Source organism: Gigantopelta aegis, chromosome 6 (genome assembly GCF_016097555.1).
Source record: "Gigantopelta aegis isolate Gae_Host chromosome 6, Gae_host_genome, whole genome shotgun sequence".
In the NCBI taxonomy this organism is placed as follows: Eukaryota; Metazoa; Mollusca; class Gastropoda; order Neomphalida; family Peltospiridae; genus Gigantopelta; species Gigantopelta aegis.
In genome coordinates this window covers 69,572,592-69,596,696 of record NC_054704.1, presented here as the reverse complement: position 1 = coordinate 69,596,696, position 24,105 = coordinate 69,572,592, and the positions used below count along the sequence as shown (strand labels likewise).

The 24,105-nt window shown below is 38.5% G+C and overlaps 1 protein-coding gene across 6 annotated transcripts in view; it reads left to right on the top strand.

Annotated features, from left to right (window-relative positions):
• Positions 1-24,105, top strand: part of LOC121376002 (protein diaphanous homolog 2-like) — an 84,051-nt gene that overhangs the window by 44,261 nt on the left and 15,685 nt on the right. For 2 of the 6 annotated variants that reach the window (XM_041503754.1, XM_041503753.1), the window contains exons 13-24: positions 1,439-1,608; positions 2,367-2,726; positions 3,909-4,023; positions 5,768-5,860; positions 7,932-8,128; positions 9,439-9,525; positions 11,374-11,526; positions 13,068-13,197; positions 16,400-16,527; positions 17,160-17,324; positions 17,945-18,080; positions 20,005-20,121. In XM_041503754.1, the coding sequence (XP_041359688.1) occupies positions 1,439-1,608; positions 2,367-2,726; positions 3,909-4,023; positions 5,768-5,860; positions 7,932-8,128; positions 9,439-9,525; positions 11,374-11,526; positions 13,068-13,197; positions 16,400-16,527; positions 17,160-17,324; positions 17,945-18,080; positions 20,005-20,121 (1,851 nt within the window). Of the gene's footprint in view, positions 1-1,438; positions 1,609-2,366; positions 2,727-3,908; positions 4,024-5,767; positions 5,861-7,931; positions 8,129-9,438; positions 9,526-11,373; positions 11,527-13,067; positions 13,198-16,399; positions 16,528-17,157; positions 17,325-17,944; positions 18,081-20,004; positions 20,122-21,786; positions 21,811-22,941; positions 23,001-24,105 lie in introns of all 6 variants that reach the window. The other 4 variants (XR_005958383.1, XM_041503752.1, XM_041503757.1 and 1 more) reach the window with 4 other exon arrangements.

The following is a 24,105-nucleotide window of genomic DNA, read 5'->3' as shown; positions in this document are numbered from 1 at the left end:
TGGGCAGGATGTAGCTCCATGGTAGAGTACTTCATTAAGGTAGGATCGATTGCCCTCGGTGTCCAGCTGTTTCCACCTCTTCCCATCCAGTGCCGTACAAGTGGTTCATCAAGAGATATGGGTACTGTCCTGTTAGTTGGAATATGCGTTTTTCCTGCAACCAAGTGGGCGGGACGTAGCCCACTGGTAAAGCTCGATCGATGCGCAGTCAGTCTAGGATCAATCCCTGTCGGTGGGCCATTTGGGCTATTTCTCGTTCCAGCCAGGGCACCACGACTGGCATATCAGAGGTCGTGGTATGTACTACCTTGTCTGTGGGATGGTGCAAATAAAAGATCCTTTGCTGCTAATCGAAAAGAGTAGCTCATGAAGTGGCGACAGCGGGTTTCCTCTCTCAATATCTGTGTGGGGTACTTTAATCATATGTCTGACGCCATATAACCGTAAATAAAATGTGTTGAGTGTGTTGTTAAATAAAACTTCCTTCATTGCCCTCAGTAACTTCAGCTGTTTCCACCTCTTCCCATCCAGTGCCTTACAACTGGTTCATCAAGGGATATGGGTACTGTCCTGTTAGTTGGAATATGCATTGATCCTGCAACCACTGTTTCTATTGGCCAATTATGATGACCGATTAAAGCAAAGTAATAAACATGCATACTAGCAGATTATGACTTTTGACGTCACTCACGTGAGGTAACATGCATAGCTACAGTATAAAATCGCTCATTTGACCTATAGGTGATTGTACAATGTAGCTGAAATAATAGAAATACTAGCTTTTGCCCATAATTTTGATGGTCTGCAGGATAAAGATGATAACTAGTTAATAATGATGGATATTGGCTTTATCCTGTTCAGGCTGAATGAAAAATTCCCATTCTTACCATCACTGAATAAAGCCGATATCCTACGTCATTAACTAGTTATTCTCTATTTAAAAGATCCCTTGTTAATTTTTGGAAGTAGAGTGTGGTGGCGGTGGGTTCTCTCCCTCTTTCTTATTCTGTCTCATTCTGTCTCAATCTCTCTCTCTCTCTCTCTCTCTCTCTCTCTCTCTCTCTCTCTCTCTCTCTCTCTCTCTCTCTCTCTCTCTCTCTCTCTCTCTCTCTCTCTCTCTCTCTCTCTCCCTCTCCCCTCCCTCCCTCCCTCCCTCCCTCCCTCCTCTCTCCCTCCCTCCCTCTCTCCCTCCCCTCTCTCTCTCTCTCTCTCTCTCTCTCTCTCTCTCTCTCTCTCTCTCTCTCTCTCTCTCTCTCCCTCTCTCTCCCTCTCTCCCCTCCCCTCTCTCTCTCTCTCTCTCTCTCTCTCTCTCTCTCTCTCTCTCTCTCTCTCTCTCTCTCTCTCTCTCTCTCTCTCTCTCTCTCTCTCTCTCTCTCTCTCTCTCTCTCTCTCTCTTTTAGGTACATGTAACTTAACAGAAAACTGGTTAATTTTACAGGTAACTTGACAGAGAAGTCAAAGTTTGAAGACTCGGAAGTGAGCATGGTGGAGATGAACGCAAAACTTGAGGCAGCACTTACCGCGAAGCAGGAGTCTGAAGCCCGGGCTGTGGGCCTCGACGAGAAGGTCAAACTGTATGAATCTGAGCTGAACCAGCTCAAGGGAAATGTAAGTTAAAGGTTTTTTTTTTATAACAACACCACTAAACCTGCTACATTTTTTCATTATTAGTAAGGGATTTTATATATGCACTTTGCTACAGACAGGACAGCACATACCAAGAAAATACACAATCAGAGAAAGGGTCCACCAAATGTATTTGGTCCTATAACCTAAGCACCTCAGGCAAACACTCTACCAACTGAGCTAGATCTCTTGTATGTAAGTTAGTTGCATTTTATCCAAGTTCAGCTTTTCAGCATAAATTTCTACAAGGTAGTATTTCCATTTTTAGTTTAAATGAGTTTCACATCCCTGAGAGTTAATTGTAGAGCAAATCTCGAAACTTAGGGCAAAACACTTAAAATATTGGTTGGTATAATTCTCTCACTCTCACTGTTTTTGTCTATCTTGTCTCTCTCTCTCTCTCTGTCTCTCTCTCTCTGTCTCTCTCTCTCTCTCTCTCTGTCTCTGTGTCTCTTTCTCTCTGTCGCTGTCTCTCTGTCTGTCTCTCTCTCTCTGTGTCTGTCTCTGTCTGTCTCTCTGTCTCTTTCTGTGTCTGTCTCTCTCTCTCTCTCTCTGTGTCTGTGTCTCTTTCTCTCTGTCTCTGTCTCGCTGTCTCTCTGTCTGTCTCTCTCTCTCTCTCTCTCTCTCTGTTTCTCTCTCCCTCTCCCTCTCTCTCCCTCTCCCTCTCTCTTTTTCTCTTTCTCTCTCTCTCTCTCATATTATTTTTGAGTTGTCACTATAAGTACTGTTTGTTGTTTCAGATTAAAGAGGGAATACAACAGGTTGTGAGCAGTGCTATAAGTAAAGGCGGAGCACCCCCAGGAAGTGGAGTACCCCCACCACCACCTCCACCACCACCACTGCCTGGAGGTGGACCCCCTCCTCCACCACCCCCTCCACCACTCCCTGGTGGAGGACCACCACCTCCCCCTCCACCTCCACCACCACCAGGAGGAGGACCACCACCACCCCCTCCCCCTCCTGGCATGGGTCCTCCTCGCCCTCCGGGAATGAGTCCCCTTGGTGTGCCATCTCCCCCGACAAATGTCCTGCCTTTTGGGATGACTGCTAAGAAGAAGTATTCCACAAATACGGCCACGAAGAGACTCAACTGGACGAAGGTAAGAGTCGTTAGTTGGTCTGCTANAACCCCCCCCCCCCCCCATTTATACACAAATACATCCACAAAGAAATTCTTCATCTGGACAAAGATAGGTTCATCAGTTGTATACAAACACAGCTACCCAGAGTGTCAACTGGATGAAGGTGAGGGACATTAGGTGGTCTACTACACAGTTTATACACAAACACTGCCACCAAGAGACTCAACTGGACAAAGGTAAGGGTCATCAGGTGGTCTACTACACCATTTATACACAAACACTGCCACCAAGAGACTCAACTGGACAAAGGTAAGGGTCATCAGGTGGTCTACTACACCGTTTATACACAAACACTGCCACCAAGAGACTCAACTGGACAAAGGTAAGGGTCATCAGGTGGTCTACTACACCATTTATACACAAACACTGCCACCAAGAGACTCAACTGGACAAAGGTAAGGGTCATCAGGTGGTCTACTACACCATTTATACACAAACACGGCCACCAAGAGACTCAACTGGACAAAGGTAAGGGTCATCAGGTGGTCTACTACACCATTTATACACAAACACTGCCAGCAAGACCATCCTTGTCTTAGACAAGACTCTGGCAAAGTCGGAGGTTGTGCTTATAGTAGGCACACGTAAACAGTTCTCTGATGGAATAATGCCAACAATTCCCCACACCCACACCTTAAACAACTGGACAAAGGTGAGAGATCTTGAAAAATGTAGGTTCTGTTTGTCAGGGGAATGTGAAATATCTTGACAAGTAAATGTTCTGTGTGTCAAGTGAACATAAAAGATCTTGACATGTAATTGTTCTCTGTTCTGTTTGTCATGTGAATGTAAAATATCACAAGTAATTGTTTGTTTTCTGTGTGTCAAGTGAACATAAAAGATCTTGACAAATATTTGTTCTGTGTTCTGTTTTATTTTGGCAGTTGAATGTGAAATATCTTGACAAGTAAATGTTCTGTGTTCTGTTTGTCAAGTGAACATAAAAGATCTTGACAAATAATTGTTCTGTGTTCTGTTTGTCAAGTGAACATAAAAGACCTTGACAAATATTTGTTCTGTGTTCTGTTTTGTTTTGGCAGTTGAATGTGAAATATCTTGACAAGTAATTGTTCTATGTTTTGTTTGTCAAGTGAACTTAAAAGATGTTGACAAGTAATTGTTCTGTGTTCTGTTTGTCAGGTGAACGTGAAAGACCTCGACAAAGACTCTGTGTGGGTGAACACCTCGGAGGACATGTTTGAGAGTGACGACCTCTTTAAAGAACTCGAAGAGAACTTTGCAACGAAAGCAGCACGTGGGTATCTTATTGACACTGATCAAGACACTGTTCACCAGCTGAACATAATATGTAGTTAGGGCTGTTTCAGAATTGGTCACAGGGATGGGTGGGGGAAGTCGGTAATTTTTGTTTTATGCCTAGTGGAACTGCCAGATTTTTTGTTCACCTCTGTATACTTTGTTTAAACAAAATTTTATTTTGTGGGCATATGTAGAAAAAATGCTCCTGCCATATGATCAGTTCTAGGACATGCGGCCAGGCCTTGACCTTAACCTTTTTCAGTGGTAGCCCATCAGGCTACTAGGTTATAAAATATGGAAGCCCTCAGTAAAAATTGGTAGCCCCATAATTTTAATAAATTAAAAAAAAGAGAGAAAAATGCAAAATCATTTCCTTTATTTATTTATTTATTTATTTATTTATTTATTTATGTTGTTTTTGGTGGGATGTTTGAGGTGTTTAGGTATCTTGTTGATTGCAGAGTAACTGGATGTGCAAAAAACCCAACAAACTAGTAGCCCGGCAGACTACTGGATTTAGACATCTGGTAGCCCAAGCAACAAATGGGTAGCCAAAACAGCCTGGGCTACCACTAAGGTTGAGCCCTGCATGCCTTATCTTGTCAGTGTCACAGTATCTTGAAATAAGATTAACTATGAATTATATATGTTCCATTGATATGAGAACACTTATTTTTACACTTATTAATGCAAATTACAGAGTTATTTTATTGAAAATATTATGACGTGAGCAGTGTGAATGATTAATATACATTATATTCTTGATTAACTATGAATTATATATGTTCCATTGATATAAGAACACTTATTTTTACACTTATTAATGCAAATTACAGAGTTATTTTATTGAAAATATTATGACGTGAGCAGTGTGAATGATTAATATACATTATATTCTTGATTAACTATGAATTATATATGTTCCATTGATATGAGAACACTTATTTTTACACTTATTAATGCAAATTACAGAGTTATTTTATTGAAAATATTATGACGTGAGCAGTGTGAATGATTAATATACATTATAATTCTTGATTAACTATGAATTATATATGTTCCATTGATATAAGAACACTTATTTTTACACTTATTAATGCAAATTACAGTTATTTTATTGAAAATATTATGACGTGAGCAGTGTGAATGATTAATATACATTATATTCTTGATATACCCTTGTCTTAATAGTGACATTATTTTGAGGCAATAGTAAACAACAGTTAACAGAAGGTATACCATACTACGGGGGAGTCCCAGTAAATATATTAGGGAGGGGCCAAGGGTAAAAGGACACATGGACCAACTCCCTAAAAAGGGCACTCCATTGAAAATTATAAATAAATTGTTTCAAACGAAGGGCATGTTAATGTTTTTAGGAGGGGGACAGGTCCCTTTGGGATCCACCCTTGTACTGTGTATTTATAAAACTTAGTCGGGATTGACTTCAGATTTGGACTAGGCTATTAACATGTGGTTCAAGTCCGGGCTTTAGGTTAAGCAAGATTTTATTGTGTCAGTAATATTAGATTTGTTAACAGAGTGGTAGACAGAGTACAAATATGATTGTGTTATCTGGTCGAAACATGTCATAACTTTTAACTGGGTTATGCAACAGTAAAATAGTTAATAAATAATGATATTCAACTGTCTTTACAGTAGCAATACTGAATAGTTTAGACCAAAACAAATCTGTGAATGTTGCATTTTCTATGTATTTTTATTGTTATGTTTTACAGCTAAAGTGAACACAGATGACAACATGCCTGTCAAGACAAAGAGAAAAATTAAAGAATTTAGGGTTTTAGATGCTAAAGCTGGCCAAAACCTTTGTAAGTTGAACCTATTGGTTTAAATGTTGTATTTTATATATTTTAGCTTAATATAATTGCATGTGGGTGATATATTAAAAAAATCATTTGATAAAGTTTAATATTATGACAGGCGAAATCTCAAAACCAGTATGTTTAATTCTTTATGCATATTTAGCTATGAATCTAACGAGTATTCACACCCAGTTTAAGAAATGTTTTATATAGAATGTAAACGCAAAAATAAGAATTACTTTCTTAATCACCAGCCACCAATGTAAACTTATTAGCACACTAAACAAATAGAAAATATACTACAAATACTGTTACTTTATATGTACAGTTACGCTGCTGGCTAGACAAAACTAAATGTAATGAAGAGAATTTCATCTATTGTCTGAACCAAATTGTTAACAACTACAAAAACTACTCTCCTAATTGCCGTTTACAAACTATACAGATTCCACACACGAGAAACGTCTTTGCTAAGATTGCAATACATGCAGTTTTCTTTATGCCATGTTGCAGTTACGCTGGTGGCTAGACACAATTAAACGATGATCTCTAGTGTATCTTTAAAAATAATAATAAAAAAAAATTAACAATATGACGTCATCACGTTTGATTTTATATCATAACATGTTATGATGTTGTTAGATTAAGTACTATCCTTTCACCCCTCTTGAAGAATATTCCATAAAAAGTCAAAATGGCAGCTGATACAAAATTACATGCTTTTTTCCCTATGCGCTCTCAGCGAAGTCGATATAGGTGACATGGTTATCATCTGGTATGTGGAATCTGTCATTGTAATGGTTTTTTCAAGATTTGTGTCTGGACAATCTTTGGAGGAAATCTAACAGCAATTAAAGGTAGGAGAGTAATTTTTCGTAGTTGTTAACAATTTGGTTCGGACAATAGCACTTCTTATTGTAACGGGGCTGGACGTAGCCCAGTGGTAAAGCACTCGCTTGATGTGTGGTCGGTGTAAGTCCAATCCTCGTCGGTGGGCCCATTGGGCTATTTTTCGTTCCAGCCAGTGCACCATGAAGGCTTTGGTATACGATATCCTGTCTGTGGGAAGTGCATATAAAAGATCCCTTGCTGCATTAGGAAAGATGTAGCGGGTTTTCTCTGATGACTACGAGTCAGAAGTACCAAAACAAACTTTTTTCTTTCTTATTGTAACATGATTTGCAACAAAAATAATGTTCTGTTTAAGTACAAACTCTGTTTTTTTATCACCAGATTTTGGTCCATATTTCTGAACTATCTTTGCACTATGTTATCATAAAACTGTAGTGAAAACCTAGCCTATGATTGTTTTTAATGATGTCATAGTGCTAAGACAGCTTTGAAAATCTGTAGCCTAGTCCCATTTTCCTACAACTTCTAGAACTGTTATAGAAATATGGCTGATTTGTATGAATTTCAGTCCGGAGTCATGCCCCTGGCTATCCAGAGACAGGACCCGGGAGAGACATGCTCGAAACCTTGGTGGTATATGAGCATGTTAAAATTATCCGCTCCGCTGTTTTGTATGGATGGTGTAAACCTATATATGGATCATTTGTTTTTTCAAATTAGTATAAAGATAACATACCTAAAGATAACATACCAGTAGCCAATTTTTCACAGGTGATAAATTAATTTCTTGTCATGGTGACTTGTTTACTTACATTTGTGGAGTACTGTCAAAGATGTAAACATGGACAGACATTCTATGAATGATTTCTTGTTTCCTTTCAGCCAGGGAGCTGGACTTAGCCCAGTGGTAAAGCACTTGCTTGATGTACGGTCCATTTGGGATCGGTCCCCGTCAGTGGACCCATTGGGCTATTTTTTGCTTCATCCAGTGCACCATGACTGGGATATCAACGGCCGTGGTATGTGCTATCCTGTCTGGTGGCTGGTGCATATAAAAGATCCCTTGCTGCTAATTGAAAAGAGTAGCTCATGAAGTGGCGACAGCGGGTTTCCTCTGTCAATATATGTGTGGTCCTTAACAATATGTCCTTCGCCATATAATCTTAAATAAAATGTGTTGAGTGTGTCGTTAATTAAAACATTTCCTTCTTCTTCTTCCTTTCAGCCATTTTGCTTGGGTCTGTGAAAGTTCCATATAAGGAAATAAAGAGGCGGATACTTGAGTTTGATGAAGAAAACCTACCAAGTGGTTTCCTGGAACAGCTGATAAAATACATGCCGACGCCGGAGGAAATCAACAAGCTGGCCAGTCTCAAGGACGACTATAATGATCTGGCGGAACCAGAACAGTTCTGTGTCGTGGTAAGACATGAATTATCTGTCCTTGATATAGTATACTTTATATCTGTATAACGGAATCTGAACAGTTCTGTGTCGTGGTAAGACCTGAGTTATCTGTCCTTGATATAATATACTTTATATCTGTATAACGGAACCTGAACAGTTCTGTGTCGTGGTAAGACATGAGTTATCTGTCCTTGATATCATATACTTATATCTGTATAACGGAACCAGAACAGTTCTGTGTCGTGGTAAGACATGAGTTATCTGTCCTTGATATCATATACTTATATCTGTATAACGGAACCAGAACAGTTCTGTGTCGTGGTAAGACATGAGTTATCTGTCCTTGATATTATATACTTGTATCTGTATAACGGAGCCAGAACAGTTCCGTCGTGGTAAGACATGAGTTATTTGTCCTGATATAATATACTTTATATCTGTATAACGGAACCAGAACAGTTCTGTGTCATGGTAAGACATGAGTTATCTGTCCTTGATATAATATACTTTATATCTGTATAACGGAACCTGAACAGTTCTGTGTCGTGGTAAGACATGAGTTATCTGTCCTTGATATAATATACTTTATATCTGTATAACGGCACCTGAACAGTTCTGTGTTGTGGTAAGACATGAGTCGGGAACATTTTGTTCACCAGAACAGTTCTGTGTTGTGGTAGGACATGAGTCGGGAACATTTTGTTCACCAGAACAGTTCTGTGTCGTGGTAGGACATGAGTTGGTAAGAAATGAGTTGGTAAGAAATGAGTTGGGGAACATTTTGTGAGTTATCTGTTCTTGATGTAATATACTACTATTTACACAACTGAAGCCAGATCAAATTTGTGTAGTGGTAGAACATGAGTTGTGTTTCTTTGATAGAATTACTTTTATTGAAGATGTATCTGTGTGACTGAAGCAGCAAACCACACATGTCATTCAACTGAATAAATATTACTAGAATATACATTTGAATAAATATTACCAGAATATACATTGGAATAAATATTACCAGAATATACATTGGAATAAATATTACCAGAATATAAATTGGAATAAATATTACCAGAATATACATTGGAATAAATATTACCAACTTATGCATTTGAATAAATATTGCAAGACTGTTGTGTCGTGTATTTGAAACAATCTAGTTTTTCTAAAACAAGTGATTATAATATGTGTAGTTTATAACTTAAAGTATATCAATGTTTTGGGGTGTTTTTTTTGTTGTTGTTGTTTTTCTATGTTTAGTTTCCTGTAGTAAGTCATATTGAACATGATTATTAAATTAAGTATCAACCTGTGTTTTTATTTATTTTCAGATGTCCTCTATCAAACGAATCACTCCTCGACTGAATTCCATGTTGTTTAAAATGAGATTTCCAGAGTTAGTTGCCGACATTAGGCCGGTGAGTGTCACATATATTTTTATCCCGCAAGATATAATGACTAGATAAATCTCTATATTTTTGGTTACTGACCAAAAATCTAGGTCACGTGACATAAGCCTGACTCGACTCGAGTGTTTCAGACTAGATTTTCAATAAACATACTCTTTAAATCATTTGTTTAAGTACAGTAAATACAAATAACTTCTGGTTTTGCGATAACAATACAAAACTTGTATATTTATTATGAATTAAGAGTTTAGAAACGCTTTTTGAATGTTACAGAATGTAGCTAGTGTCTTACAAAAAATGATGTCATGTACCTTGTATGATGTCATACAGCAAACGCCTTGCTAGATTGGCGATACTCGATTTGCGTACACAAAACTGGAATAAATAATGATTTTCTAACTATTCCCATAGGAAAGAAAGAAAGAAATGTTTTATTTAACGACACACTCAACACATTTTATTTACGGTTATATGGCATCAGACATATGGTTAAGGACCACACAGATTTTGAGAGGAAACCCACTGTCGCCACTACGTGGGCTACTCTTTCCGATTAGCAGAAAGGGATCTTTTATTTGCGCTTCCCACAAGCAGGATAGCACAAACCATGGCCTTTGGTGAACCAGTTATGGATCACTGGTCGGTGCAAGTGGTTTACACCTACCCATTGAGCCTTGCAGAGCACTCACTCAGGATTTGGAGTCGGTATCTGGATTAAAAATCCCATGCCTCGACTGGGATCCGAGCCCATTACCTACCAGCCTGTAGACCGATGGCCTAACCACGACGCCACCGAGGCCGGTCATTGTCGTAGGATTGCAGAATAAAAGAAAAAACTGGTTACTGTTTTAAGATATTGGCGTTATCCTGCTCAGGTCGAATAACCAGTTATTCCCTATATAACTAGCGTACAAGTTTTGTGTACTAGTGTACAAGTGTATGCAAACTATTTTCATATTTCTAACATCTTGTTAAATGTTCTTGAAATTGTTTCAGTTTTTTCCTACCCACTGTGTGTCTTTTGTATCATCATGTTCCTATCCGAATCTACATTCCAGTCCTTGTCACTACCACATGAGCTTGTGTCCTGTGGCTATCCATGCTAATTTCTTGTTATTAGTACCCTACCGGGGCGGGATGTAGCCCAGTGGTAAAGCACACCTGATGCGCGGTCGTTTTAGGATTGATTCCCATCAGTGGGCCCATTGGGCTATTTCTCGATCCAGCCAGTGCACGACTTGTATATCAAAGGTCGTGGTATGTGCTATCCTGTCTGTGGGATGATGCATATAAAAGATCCCTTGCTACTAATGGAAAAATATAGCGGGTTTCTTCTTTATCACTGTGTAAAAATGACCATATGTTTGACATCCAATAGCCGATGATTAATAAATCAATGTGCTTTAATGGTGTCGTTAAACAAAACAAACTTTTAGTACCCTACCGGTCCAACTGGAGGGGACTATAGGTTTCATCTTCGTCCTTCTGTCTGTATGTCTCTCTCCATCTCTCTGCCTCACATATAGTTTTCCGGATTTGTTTTTCACACTGCCTTGAGATATTGAGCTAAACATTTGTGTATAGCTTTATTATGTTCTGTTACAGATCAAGTTTGACTTCATGAAATTTATCCATTTTTCAGAGTTATGGCCCTTGAACTTAGGAGATACAGAAATTTGTTGAGCCAGTAGGGGACATATATTGCTTTAGCAGTACTCTCAGAATGCTTGTTCGCTATCAACTCGGCTGTTAGCTTGCTTCGACGACAAGCGTTTGGTGGTTACATTTTGTTTTTCTTTAACACAAATTTTAAAATATAGTCTAGAAATTTGGTTGACATATGGTTTGTATGAACAGGATTTGGTGGCGGCCACTGAAGCGTGTGAGGAGGTGAAGAACAGTAAGAAGTTCAAGAAGATTCTGGAGTTGATTCTGCTGATGGGAAACTACCTCAACGCGGGTTCCAGGAACGCCCAGTCCATCGGCTTCGATATTAGCTTCCTCACTAAAGTAAGTGGTCCTGCTTTCAGATCTTCCTCTGTCAAAAAGGGGCGGGACATAGCCCTGTGGTAAAGCATTCGCTTGATTCACAGTCAGTTTAGGATCGATCCCCATCGGTGGCCCCATTTGGCTATTTCTCGTTTCTGCCAGTGCTCCACAACTGGTGTAACAAAGACCATGGTATGTACTATCTTGTCTGTGGGATAGTGCATATAAAAGATCCCTTGCTGCTAATAGAAAAGAGTAGCCCATGAAGTGGTGATAGCGGGTTTCCTCTCTCTATATCTGTGTGGTCCTTAACCATATGTCTGACGCCATATAACTGTAAATAAAATGTGTTGAGTGCGTCATTAAATAAAACATTTCCTTCTTCTTCCTCTGTAAAAAAGAACGTCAAATTTCACGACTTCTTACTAATGTAAGCTGTTACGTTTTCAAAAACTGTTTTATTGAATGACTCACTCAACACATTTTAAATACAGTTATTTGTCGTCGGACAAACGGTTAAGGACCACACCTATAATGACTGAGGAAAACCGCTTCAACCACATATTAGAAACAAAGGATCTTTTACATGCAGCCACCACCAGACAGTACAGGGTTGGGATTTAGCTCAGTCAGTTGAGTGTTCGCTCGAGGTGCTTGTGTCGCAGGATCGAACCATCTTGGTGGATCCATGCACCTGATTGGCTTTTTCTCGTTCCAACCAGTGCACCACAACTGGACAAAGGCTGTGGTATATGCTTTCCTGTCTGTGGGAAAGTGCATATAAAAGATCCCTTTCTGCATTAGGAAAAATGTAGCCGTTTTCCTCTGATGACTAAGAGTCGAGTCAGAATTACCCAATGTTTGACATCCAATAGCCGATGATTAATTAATCAGTGTGCTCCAGTGGTGTCGCTAAACAAAACAAACGATCCCACAGACAGTACATACAACAGCCTTTATTACATCAGTTGTTGAGCACTGGCTTGAACGAGAAATGGCTGAATGGGTCCACCCACAGAGATTGATCAAAGACCGACCATGCATTAGGTGAGTGCTTTACTACCAGGCTACGTCCAGCCAACGGTTTTAAAGTGGAAACAGGAGTGGGAATTCTCCTCGGATCAGCTGTTTTCCTCATGGAACATTGCGTTTCCTCACATTTTAATCGTCCTTTCCTCCAAAATGTGTCAGATGGCACAGATTTTAACCTAGGATTTCAAGAATTTCCAGGACCCTTCTAGATTTCCTCTTTTTTTACATTTCACCAATACCCACCGCTGAGGAAAGGAAAGTCACATGTTTCTTCATTGACACCTAAGCACATTTGAAACTGTGTTTGGTAGAAAGTCATAAATAAATGGATTATAGGTGATTTTTTTTTTTATGAAAGATCTTTCATTCAAAGAATTAACAAAGGCTAATAAATGAGTTATCAGTTATTATAAAATGTATGTCCTGGGTAAAATAATTTTCACTCGTCATGAACTGTAGCCAAGTTATTTTCTAAAAAAATTTTTTTTACTGAAATGCAATACAAAAAACATTTGTTTTTCCTATTTCAGTTGAGTAACACAAAGACTCGGGATGGTAAGCTGACGATGCTTCATTTTCTGGCGAAGACGATTGAGAAGAAGTATCCCGAGTTGTTGGGCTTCATGGATGAGATAACTCACGCAGACAGAGCCGCCAGAGGTAACGTCTTTATCACTGGTGTAACTGTAATGTGGTGTTATGATCATGGATGAGATAACTCACGTGGACAGAGCCGCCAGAGGTAACGTCTTTCTCACTGGTGTAACTGTAATGTGGTGTTATGATCATGGATGAGATAACTCACGTGGACAGAGCCGCCAGAGGTAACGTCTTTCTCACTGGTGTAACTGTAAGGTGGTGTTATGATCATGGATGAGATAACTCACGCAGACAGAGCCGCCAGAGGTAACGTCTTTCTCACTGGTGTAACTGTAAGGTGGTGTTATGATCATGGATGAGATAACTCACGTGGACAGAGCCGCCAGAGGTAACGTCTTTCTCACTGGTGTAACTGTAAGGTGGTGTTATGATCATGGATGAGATAACTCACGTGGACAGAGCCGCCAGAGGTCACGTCTTTCTCACTGGTGTAACTGTAAGGTGGTGTTATGATCATGGATGAGATAACTCACGCAGACAGAGCCGCCAGAGGTAACGTCCTTCTCACTGGTGTAACTGTAAGGTGGTGTTATGATCATGGATGAGATAACTCACGCGGACCGGGCTGCCAGAGGTAACGTCTTTCTCACTGGTGTAACTGTAATGTGGTGTTATGATCATGGATGAGATAACTCACGCGGACCGGGCCGCCAGAGGTAACGTCTTTCTCACTGGTGCAACTGTAAGGTGGTGTTATGATCATGGATGAGATAACTCACGTGGACCGGGCCGCCAGAGGTAACGTCTTTCTCACTGGTGCAACTGTAAGGTGGTGTTATAATCATGGATGAGATAACTCATGCAGACCGGGCCGCCAGAGGTAACGTCTTTCTCACTGGTGCAACTGTAAGGTGGTGTTATGATCATGGATGAGATAACTCACGTGGACTGGGTGGCCAGAGGTAACGTCCTTCTCACTGGTTCAACTGTAAGGTGGTGGTGTGATCCAGTGTGATCGAAAATTTATCGGTTTTGCTCTACTGATTGATGATAGATTATACAAATCCAGAATCAATTGTGTGGGAAAAGCTGGTCTGACCCACGGCGCTAACTAATGACCGCCGGTAGTAGGAGTGTATAGTAAGTAGTCACAGGTGCCTCTTAACAATGCCAGCAGTAACTACTGAACACTCCCCGAAGTGGTCACGCTAAGTCCATAGCTAGAATGGACTGGAGAAAATAAATATTTAAAAAAAAAAGCAAAAAAGCCCATAGCTAAATGTGATGGAGAATGGCATGTATGTGGCACAGATAGCCACAAGATACATGCACATGTCGCGGTTGGAGAGACAAGGACTGGGATGTGGAGGTGGACAGTGAAAAAAGTTGAAAGATACGAGGAGTTGCCAGATCGGGAAGAAATGAGATGGAATTCAAAGGAGTGAAAGGAAATGGGGCAATGGGAAAAAAAAAATTGTGTGGGCAAATGTTAACTATAATTGTTCCTCCAATTTAGATGATGGAATTAATATATACTACTCAAAAGAATTTAAGGGTCAGACGATATTTTCGACATTATTTTCTGAATGTCAATTATATTAGCTAGACCATAATGTCACGCATGGTATTGTTCCATTTTGACGAAAGTGGGTCTAAGCAACCCATAAATGAATTAAAATCCACTGTCATTGACACTGTCGACTAGTTCTAATGGCGAAAACATGCTTACATTTGCACGTAAATTAGGGCGAAAGCGAAAGGTCTGCTAAGTGCCCATAACTTGCTTTTTCACAAAGCGCTTCATTTGCACGCTTTGCACGTGTATTCCATGTTCCCAATGCTGAATTTCCGTATAATTGGAGCTTGCGTTCGTGTACGGTGCACACTCTAAATTTGACAATGGTACGACTTCAACTGACTATCGAAGATCGAGGAAGGGCTATTGCTTGGCTTCAGGATGGCAATACACAAAGGAATGTTGCTCTGAGACTTGGTGTCAGTCAGAGTGTCGTTGGCCGACTGGCAACGGTACCAAGCAACGAATTCTGTTCGAAATCGTCCACGTTTGGGAAGACCCCGAAGCAGTACAAATAGAGAGGACCGCTACATCACCAATATGGCTCTACGTCAACGCACAACCACTGCACGCCGATTACGTGACAATCTGCGGACTGCGACTGGAACTCGAGTGTCTGATCAAACCATACGCAATCGTCTGAGAGCCAATAATCTACGCTGCCGTCGCCAGGCTGTTCGACCACCACTCCTACCACGTCACAGAACGGCCAGACGTCACTGGTGCACGCTTCATCTGCGGTGGCAACATGTTCAGTGGGGTCGAGTGATGTTCACTGATGAGTCCAGGTTTAGTCTCCAGTTCAACGACGGTTGGGTTCGTGTCTACAGATGTCCTGGGGAGCGCTTCGCTGACGTTAACGTTAGACAACGTCACCTGTTCGGTGGTGGCAGCGTCATGGTGTAGGGCGGCATCTCTATCCACCACAGGACCCCCCTCTATGTGGTGGATGGCAATCTGAATGGAATCCGCTATCTGAATGAGATTATCCGGCCGTTGGTTCTCCCAGGCCTTCAGCAGATTGGCTGCGGGGCAGTTCTGCAGGATGACAATGCCAGACCCCACCGCACCAGGGTGGTAACGGACTTTCTCAGACAACAAGGTATCGCCAGGATGGATTGGCCAGCATATTCGCCTGACTTGGCCCCAATAGAGATCACCTGGGACGAATTAGGCAGGAGAGTTCGGGATAACTATGCCCCTCCGGCCAACCTTCATGATCTGGGTCAACTTCTTATGGCAGAGTGGCAGGCCATTCCCCAAGAGTTCTTCAGGCGTCTGATCAACAGCATGAGGCAACGATGTGTCGAGTGTATTCGCGCCAGGGGTGGATTCACACACTATTAAACGAATGTTCTAATGTGTAAAATCCATGTTTGACAACCTTCAACTTTGACAGCATGTCATGTGACTTTCTTGTATACAGTGACGTTTATTTGTGGGTTTTTGTAAATATGGAACAATAAATAAAAAAATTGGTGTAGTTTACATCATCAATCTAATACACTCTGAAACTTATTTGGTTATAAATGTTTGACCCTTAAATTCTTTTGAGTAGTATAAATATGTGGAGGGTGGTGAGAGAGTTCTGCCCATGACATATGTTTTCTAGTATTGGACTGATGTTTTTGTTGTAGTGTCTGATATCATGTTTATGCTGTAGTGTGACTGGTGTTTTTTTTGTAGTGTCGGATGAAGTTCTACAAAAGAATCTGAAGCAGATGGAGAAACAACTCAATCAGCTGGACATCGACCTGAAGAATATCAGTAAGATGACCTTGGAGGAAGGTGACAGATTTCCAGACGTCATGAATATATCCTTTGTAATACAAGAACCTGGTTATATAGAGTGAGAGCCAAACGTCTTCTGTAACCTCAACTGAGCTGGTTTATGGGACGAAATGTTGATAGTGGAAAACTCCCCAGAACTATCAGTTGCCTTTTTTGTTTTTACCCAGGTGGCTGTTGGTTTTTCCTAAGATTTCTTTTGTTGTGCATGTATAAAGATAGTACAAAAATAGAGGTTGAATTCTGGCATCTAAAAATGAATTCTTTAAGTGATTTATCCTGGCATTCTGCGGTACCACACATAAGCTGCTTCAGAAAAGCAAGAGACCCTGAAAAATTCAATTTGATGTGTAAATAGTTTTGTAATTATGTTTGTTCTAATAAATTAATTTAATAATTGCGCTTTGCATCATTCAGTGGCCTCAAAAAAATCAATAAAAAAAAATCCAATTATAATTAGATTATGTTAATTCTCCCAATCCCATCAGACACCCCGAGAATGACATTTTATACATATGTACTTAGATAACAATTACTATCTTTTATTCATTATTATTTTGTTTCATGTTAAGCCATATCTTTGTCTGTTAGATTAAGACTAACTTTGTCATGTGATCTGAAGTGTTGTAATCATGTTTAAGTCCTTGACCTTGTGTACGTATTTCTGGCCACTGCAAGAGAACAGTACGAAGTTCTAAACACAATGTACAAAAAACTGGAATCTCTTTTCCTCGGACTGGCCAAATATCTGACCTTTGATCCCAAGAAGTATGCAATTGAGGAACTATTTAGTGATATCAAAACATTCAAGGATGGATTAGCGGTGAGTAGTGACTTTTTTTTATATCTTATCATTATTTTGTATTAAATGGGATGTAGCCCATTGATGGGCCCATTGGGCTATTTCTTGTTCCAACCAGTGCACCACAACTGGTATATCAAAGGCTGCAGTATTTGCTGTCCTGTCTGTGCGATGGTGCATATAAAAGATCCCTTGCTGCTATTGGAAAATTGTAGTGTGTTTCCTCTCTAAGACTATTTTTCAAAGATCCCTTGCTGCTAATCGAAAAGAGTAGCCCATGAAGTGGCGACAGCGGGTTTCCTCCATCAATATCTACAGTATGTGGTCCTTAACAATATGTCCAACACCATATAACCGTAAATAAAATGTGTTGAGTGTGTTGTTTAATGAAACAATTCCTTCCTTCATAATAGCCTACAATGGTTTTATGATATCATTAAGATAGCTTCGAAAATATTGACCCTTGTTGATTTGACTCTGTATTTCCATTTTGAATTTATTGCACTAGATCATTTCTAGTTTCATTGTTAACCAGATTAAGTATCAAAAGGTCTTTTGAAGCAGATTTCTATTGGAGCTGAAAGTGCTTAGTAGTAATGTTCAGTTATGTACTTTTTCAAAATGTAAATTTTTATTTTTAGCAATGTGTTAAAGACAACCAGAAAATGCAAGAAACAGAAGATCGTATCCGTCGAGCTAAAGAAGCGAAAGAAAAGGCTGAGAGAGAGAAGAAGGAGAAGAAAGCAAGACAGGTGGCGATACTGGACATGACAACAGGTGAGTAGAACACCTGGGTTTACCTGTGTTCAGGTTAAGTCACTCATCTTCTACCTGCATTGTTTCTCAAACAATTAAATCATCAAACCCTGTAATTAAGAAAATGTCCACGGCAAAAAAAACCCATGCCATTGAAAAAAAACCTGAATATAGTCTAAGGCAAAAAAGTGCTGTGAATAATTAAAAACTCCAGAGCAATCTCCACGGTATAGCCGATTGCCTTGGGTAATTGCAGGGGTTGAATCATGATCATTAAAATGACACCTTTCACATGTGTATTTTAAAATAAATTATTTTAGTTAATATAGTTTAGATCATAATGATTCATTTATTTTCATTAAATGATTCCACCACTCTCCTCCCTTCCCACCTGAATGTAAAGTCAGTCTTAATAAAAAGTATTTAAAGAAAATGATGCAATGACTGATGGCCAAATTTGTCATGGAAGTCATATGTTGTTTATTTTCATTGATGTTTTGATGAAGAAAAGATTTGGATAATCTCACATCTTCTCCGATTTCGAATACAATCCCATTTTAGTAAGATGCCTGTACAAGCAACAACCATACTTGCCTTGTAATCATTTCAAATAAAAACAACAGGGTACATACCATCAGATTAAATCCCACAGACAACAAGAGTAACATGTGGCTAAATTTCCTACCTGCAGCATGTCGATCGACATATACACCACAGATATAAATTCTACCACCCCTCACCTTTAAAGTGAAGCAGATAATGGGTAGCATCTATGGCTACCTTAGTTCTGCACAAAGTTTGAGTATTTTTTTTACAGGTACCCCAAGCACAAGTCTACTTGACACAGTGGTACAAGATGAAATACAATTGCATACCTTTTTTACCCAAATAAAACTAATTATTTTACAACCAACACACTCATATTTATCACCAATCACATGACTTGTGGTATTAACTGCTCGATCAAAAGTTGGGTGCACCTTAAACTTTGACCCAGCTGGAAGTCATTTGGTTTAGTGCTACCAGCAATATTGGTCATGTTATTTGTTTTGATGACATACGAGTTATGCTGGGTTTGCATCCCAGTACAGACCAGTCCAGAGTGAAAAAAACCTCTTTAAGTATACAACTTAGTGTATAGGTTTAAGACAACTGTACTGATATCTCACTGTGGACCATTCACCAGATTGCATAATGTAAAATATGAATTAATTACTATGTATTTATCTAGGATTTCAGTGTCTGAGGTAGATGTTGTATGGTGTGATGTTCTGTCTTGTATAATTGTGTGATGTGTTTTCCAGATGATAATCAAGAGGGTGTGATCTGTAGTAAATGGTGTATGTTATGGTGTTCTGTCTTGTCTAACCGTGTGTCGTGTTTTTCAGATGATAACCAAGAGGGTGTGATATGTAGTAATGGTGTGTCATGTTTTCCAGATGATAACCAAGAGGGTGTGATATGTAGTAATGGTGTATGGTGTCGTGTTTTCCAGATGATAACCAAGAGGGTGTGATATATAGTGATGGTGTATGGTATGTCGTGTTTTCCAGATGATAACCAAGAGGGTGTGATCTGTAGTAAATAGTGTATGTTATGGTGTTCTGTCTTGTCTAACCGTGTGTCGTGTTTTCCAAATGATAGCCAAGAGGGTGTGATCTGTAGGAAATGGTGTATGTTATGGTGTTCTGTCTTGTCTAACCGTGTGTCGTGTTTTCCAGATAATAACCAAGAGGGTGTGATCTGTAGTAATGGTGTATGGTGTCGTGTTTTCCAGATGGTAACCAAGACGGTGTGATCTGTAGTAAATGGTGTATGTTATGGTGTTCTGTCTTGTCTAACCATGTGTCGTGTTTTCCAGATGATAACCAAGAGGGTGTGATCTGTAGTAAATGGTGTATGTTATGGTGTTCTGTCTTGTCTAACCATGTGTCGTGTTTTCCAGATGATAACCAAGAGGGTGTGATGGACAACCTTCTGGAGGCACTCAAGACGGGTTCGGCGTTCAGCGTGAACCGCGAGAAACGAGACGGCAAGAGACGCACTCCCCGTGCAGCTGGAGGTACGTTAAACCCGCTCACCATCATAATACCTCTCATATTTACTGTCACTCTAAACTTTATTCTGATGGTCTATTCTACTGTTGCCCAGTTGTATAATACTTTATCTTCCAGTTGCGCACCTTGTTAAAAAGTATGGGCTGAATTTACAAAGCCTGTTTATGCTTTACACGCATGTAACTATATGCATTTACAATGCTTAAATACCTGTGTTTAAGAAAAACGGGCTTCGTAAATTGAGCCCTATATATTGCATTTGCCCCACTATGTAATTAAGTATATTGCAGTTGCCCTACTATGTATTTGACTATAATCAGCTTTATTGCAGTTGCCTAAGAGATTATATTGCAGTTGCTCCACCGTGTAATTAAGTATATTGCCGTTGCCTCTTGTAATTAATTATTTTGTAGTTGACCCATGTAATTAACTATGTTGCAGTTGCCCCATTACCTAATGAACTTTATCATATAATAGGTAGTGTATCCAATTTAATCAAAAATATGTGATATTTTTAAGATCACATACTTTCAGAATTTGATAACTTTGAAAATTAGATGTATATTAATGAGGTCACAGCAGCACGTTTATTGACAGGCAACCCTCTAGAATTGACGTATGCATTTATAATCATCAAAAAAAAGAGAAAAGTTCAACAGCAATTTATATTGAAAACGATCTAGTACTCTGAAAAGAAAAACTATCAAGGACTAGTTATGTTTTTAGTAAGGATATTCAGAATGACCTCATTCTAAGTTAATGTCATTCTCATTCAAAAAGATACATATTCATACATCATATGAATATCGAGTAATGACTGACTGGAATTAAAGTTACGTATAATTTACAAAAACATGTTGTGTTAAGCTTGAGATTTAATGATAAAGTGATTGTTACCCTTATGTGTTTATTAGGAATTAAAATAAAATATGCTCACCAGAGACTCAAATAATACAGTTTTTATGCCTAAAATGTAATATTGATGATACCGAAACACACTGGTAATAACCTCTATATATTTGAGTTGCCCCATCCTGTGATACCTTTACCTTTAGAGCTTAATACTTTGATTGTCAGTTTTAGTTTTTAAATAGGACTCCATATGGAAGAGAGATATCAGACCTTTCACTGATAAAAAAAAATATATATTATGCAGTATTCATTTTCACTCTCGTATAGTTGAAGTTGTGTCCCTTGTTAACATTAGAGCTTGTTTAGAGAAGTCCCCCCACCTCCTTTCAGTATAAAGTCAAAATTATTCCTATAAATTAAGTTCTGTCCGATGCCAAGTCCCTGGCCATTCTTCCAGAATCTTTTGGATATAGGCATGTTAATAAAGTTAAAAAAAAGAAATAAAGAAAGAGTAGTTTCTGTGATATTGATTACCGGTAGTTACTATCCGTTTTAGCAACCCCCATCCCCTAAAAAAAAAACCCACACCCATTAGTATTTCATTTTGTACACGTATCTGTTTTTAACAAAATGGAAAAGTTATACATGTGATAAGATATTTATTTTAGCACAAAGGATGAGTTTCATGAAGATATTTAGGTATTTTAGTGTGTGCAAAAAGAATGATTTTTATTGTTTGTTTTTTTTAAAGTAAAAAAAAAAGTATGACTGTTTTCCAAAAAAACCCAAATACATTGTAGTGAGGTTGTTTATTTCAGATTCCAAAAAAACTTCACGTTCATGTATGTTTTATATGAAGTAAATGAATTTATCTGTTGATATTTGTTTTTAAATGTTTAAATGTTATTTATTTATTTACTATTGTTATGTTTTTGTTACGTTTATTTAAAAAAAAATGTTTTAATTTTAACAAGTTACATTTTTTTAAAACTAGAATTGTGTATTTTATATTTTCATTTCTGGTATATCCAGTATATTGGTTTGTCTGTCCATCCATTCATTTGTCTGTCCAATAGTAACTGGTTTTACATTTAAAAAAAAAGAAGATTAGTTTGATAATTGACATAGCGAATCACCATCTGATAATAATGATAATATTTTAGATACATGCATTAAAATAACTTATAGCAGAGTTATTGGCCTTAGTTTTAGTCATAAATATGTTTGGTTATTAATTTTTAAACATCTAATCTCATTTTTCTCTCTGCATTAATTTAATACATTCATTTAGCTGTATGAACTCATGATCTGCCAGTAGTCATATTTGTTTCCATGTGGTTGTTGCCATTGGTAAACTCTAGGGAAAAGAGCACATAATATTTTTAATGTACATTTGTCGTCATTATTGAAGTAATATTTTCCAGTGATTAGGGTTGTATGTTCTTGCCTTGTTTCATATTCAATAAAAACAGAAAATGTAAATGCCAAGAGAAGGTACATGTATCAGCATAAATTGTTCATTGAGGGTGGGGATGGGGTAGGACAGTGGTTCTAGAAACATTAGGACTTTCTCTTCCTCTTCTTTTTTATTTTCGTGCTTATATCCATTTAAGGTTCAAGCACACTGTCCTGGACAAACACCTCAGCTATCTGAGCTGTCTGTCTAGGACAGTCAGTTAGTTGTTAGTGGTTAGTGAGAGAGAAGAGGGTGTAGTGGTCTTACACCTACCCATTGAATCGTTAAAACTCGCTCTGAGTGGGAGCCGGTACCGGGCTGCAAATTCCAAATACCTACCAGCCTTATGTTTGATGGTATAACCACGACACCACTGAGGCTAGTGGGTCTTTCTAATTTCAATCTAGGGTATGCAGACAGTGTTTTAGTGGATATAATTACCTAGCAAGTAGACTAAAATTTGAATGTTAACTGACTGAAGAATTTTGCACACCTAATATTACTTCTCTTGCTGCAGACCGCATCTCAAACTTGTCAAGATCACGGGTATGGAAACACAGTCCCTCTAATAAAGAGGTTAACCAATCACGTACTCTTAAGCATGGTCATGTGACTTGTGTCCAATCACATACTCTTAAGCATGGTCATGTGACTAGTGTGCAATCACATATTTTTGAGCATGGTCATATGACTCTTGTACTTACTAGTTTTGTGTTTGAATATCTCTGACGCTTTGCATGTGATGACTATGTCGGATAGATTCATCGAGATCTCTTGAATATTGTTAGTACTCTCACTTTCATCTTGTCATCAGTTGTAATGTATTCTTGTGGCTGTTGACATCTTAATGATATACACAGTAGTCATAAAGCATTTCAAATATAAATTGAGGTCAATGACAGTCACTTTTCGCATGTTTGTTTTGGCTTCGTACACAATAGATATAACATATCATACTGTAATTTCACTTGAAATCCATATTTCATAAAAGAAAATTTAAAAATTAATCACAAAATTTTATAAAAACACAATCAGGTGCATTAATAATTTTTTAACAAACAATTTTCAGTGGCGATTTTTCATTGGAATTTTTCCAACCTTCTTAAAACGGAAATGTCATGCACCCAGTTTATTGTTTACAGTTATTTGTAAAGAGATGAAAAGTGTCATCATTGGAATACTGGTGTCATTCAAATTCAAAATTATCTATATTATGACAATGCTTGGCCACATTAAAATAACGACTGGTCTACTCACCTTGACCCCTGTTAAAATGTTATGAAAGCAGACAACACAATTTAGATGCCAGTATGTTTTTATATTTCATAATTTTAGATAAAATATTAAGTTTAAAGTTAAAAAAAAATTAAGGAAATAAAAAAGTACCTTTTGTCAAATATATCATACTATTAACAAAATAAGGGTGCAAAGAATGACTGTTGGTTTTTTCAAGTTCAGTAGTTGGAAAAATAAATCAAAATTTTCCTTTTCTCTTGGATTAAAAAAGTTTAAGCTGAATATGGCAGTATTCTTGATATCTGCAAGGTAAGACAATTACAAACTTTATTAACATATTGAGAACATTGAGAACAGTGAAAACTGTTCTCGTCTCTGTTCTTTGATGACAAGGTCACAAGACCCTGCAAAGTTTTTCAGGCTTTTGGCCCATGGTTATTGTTTT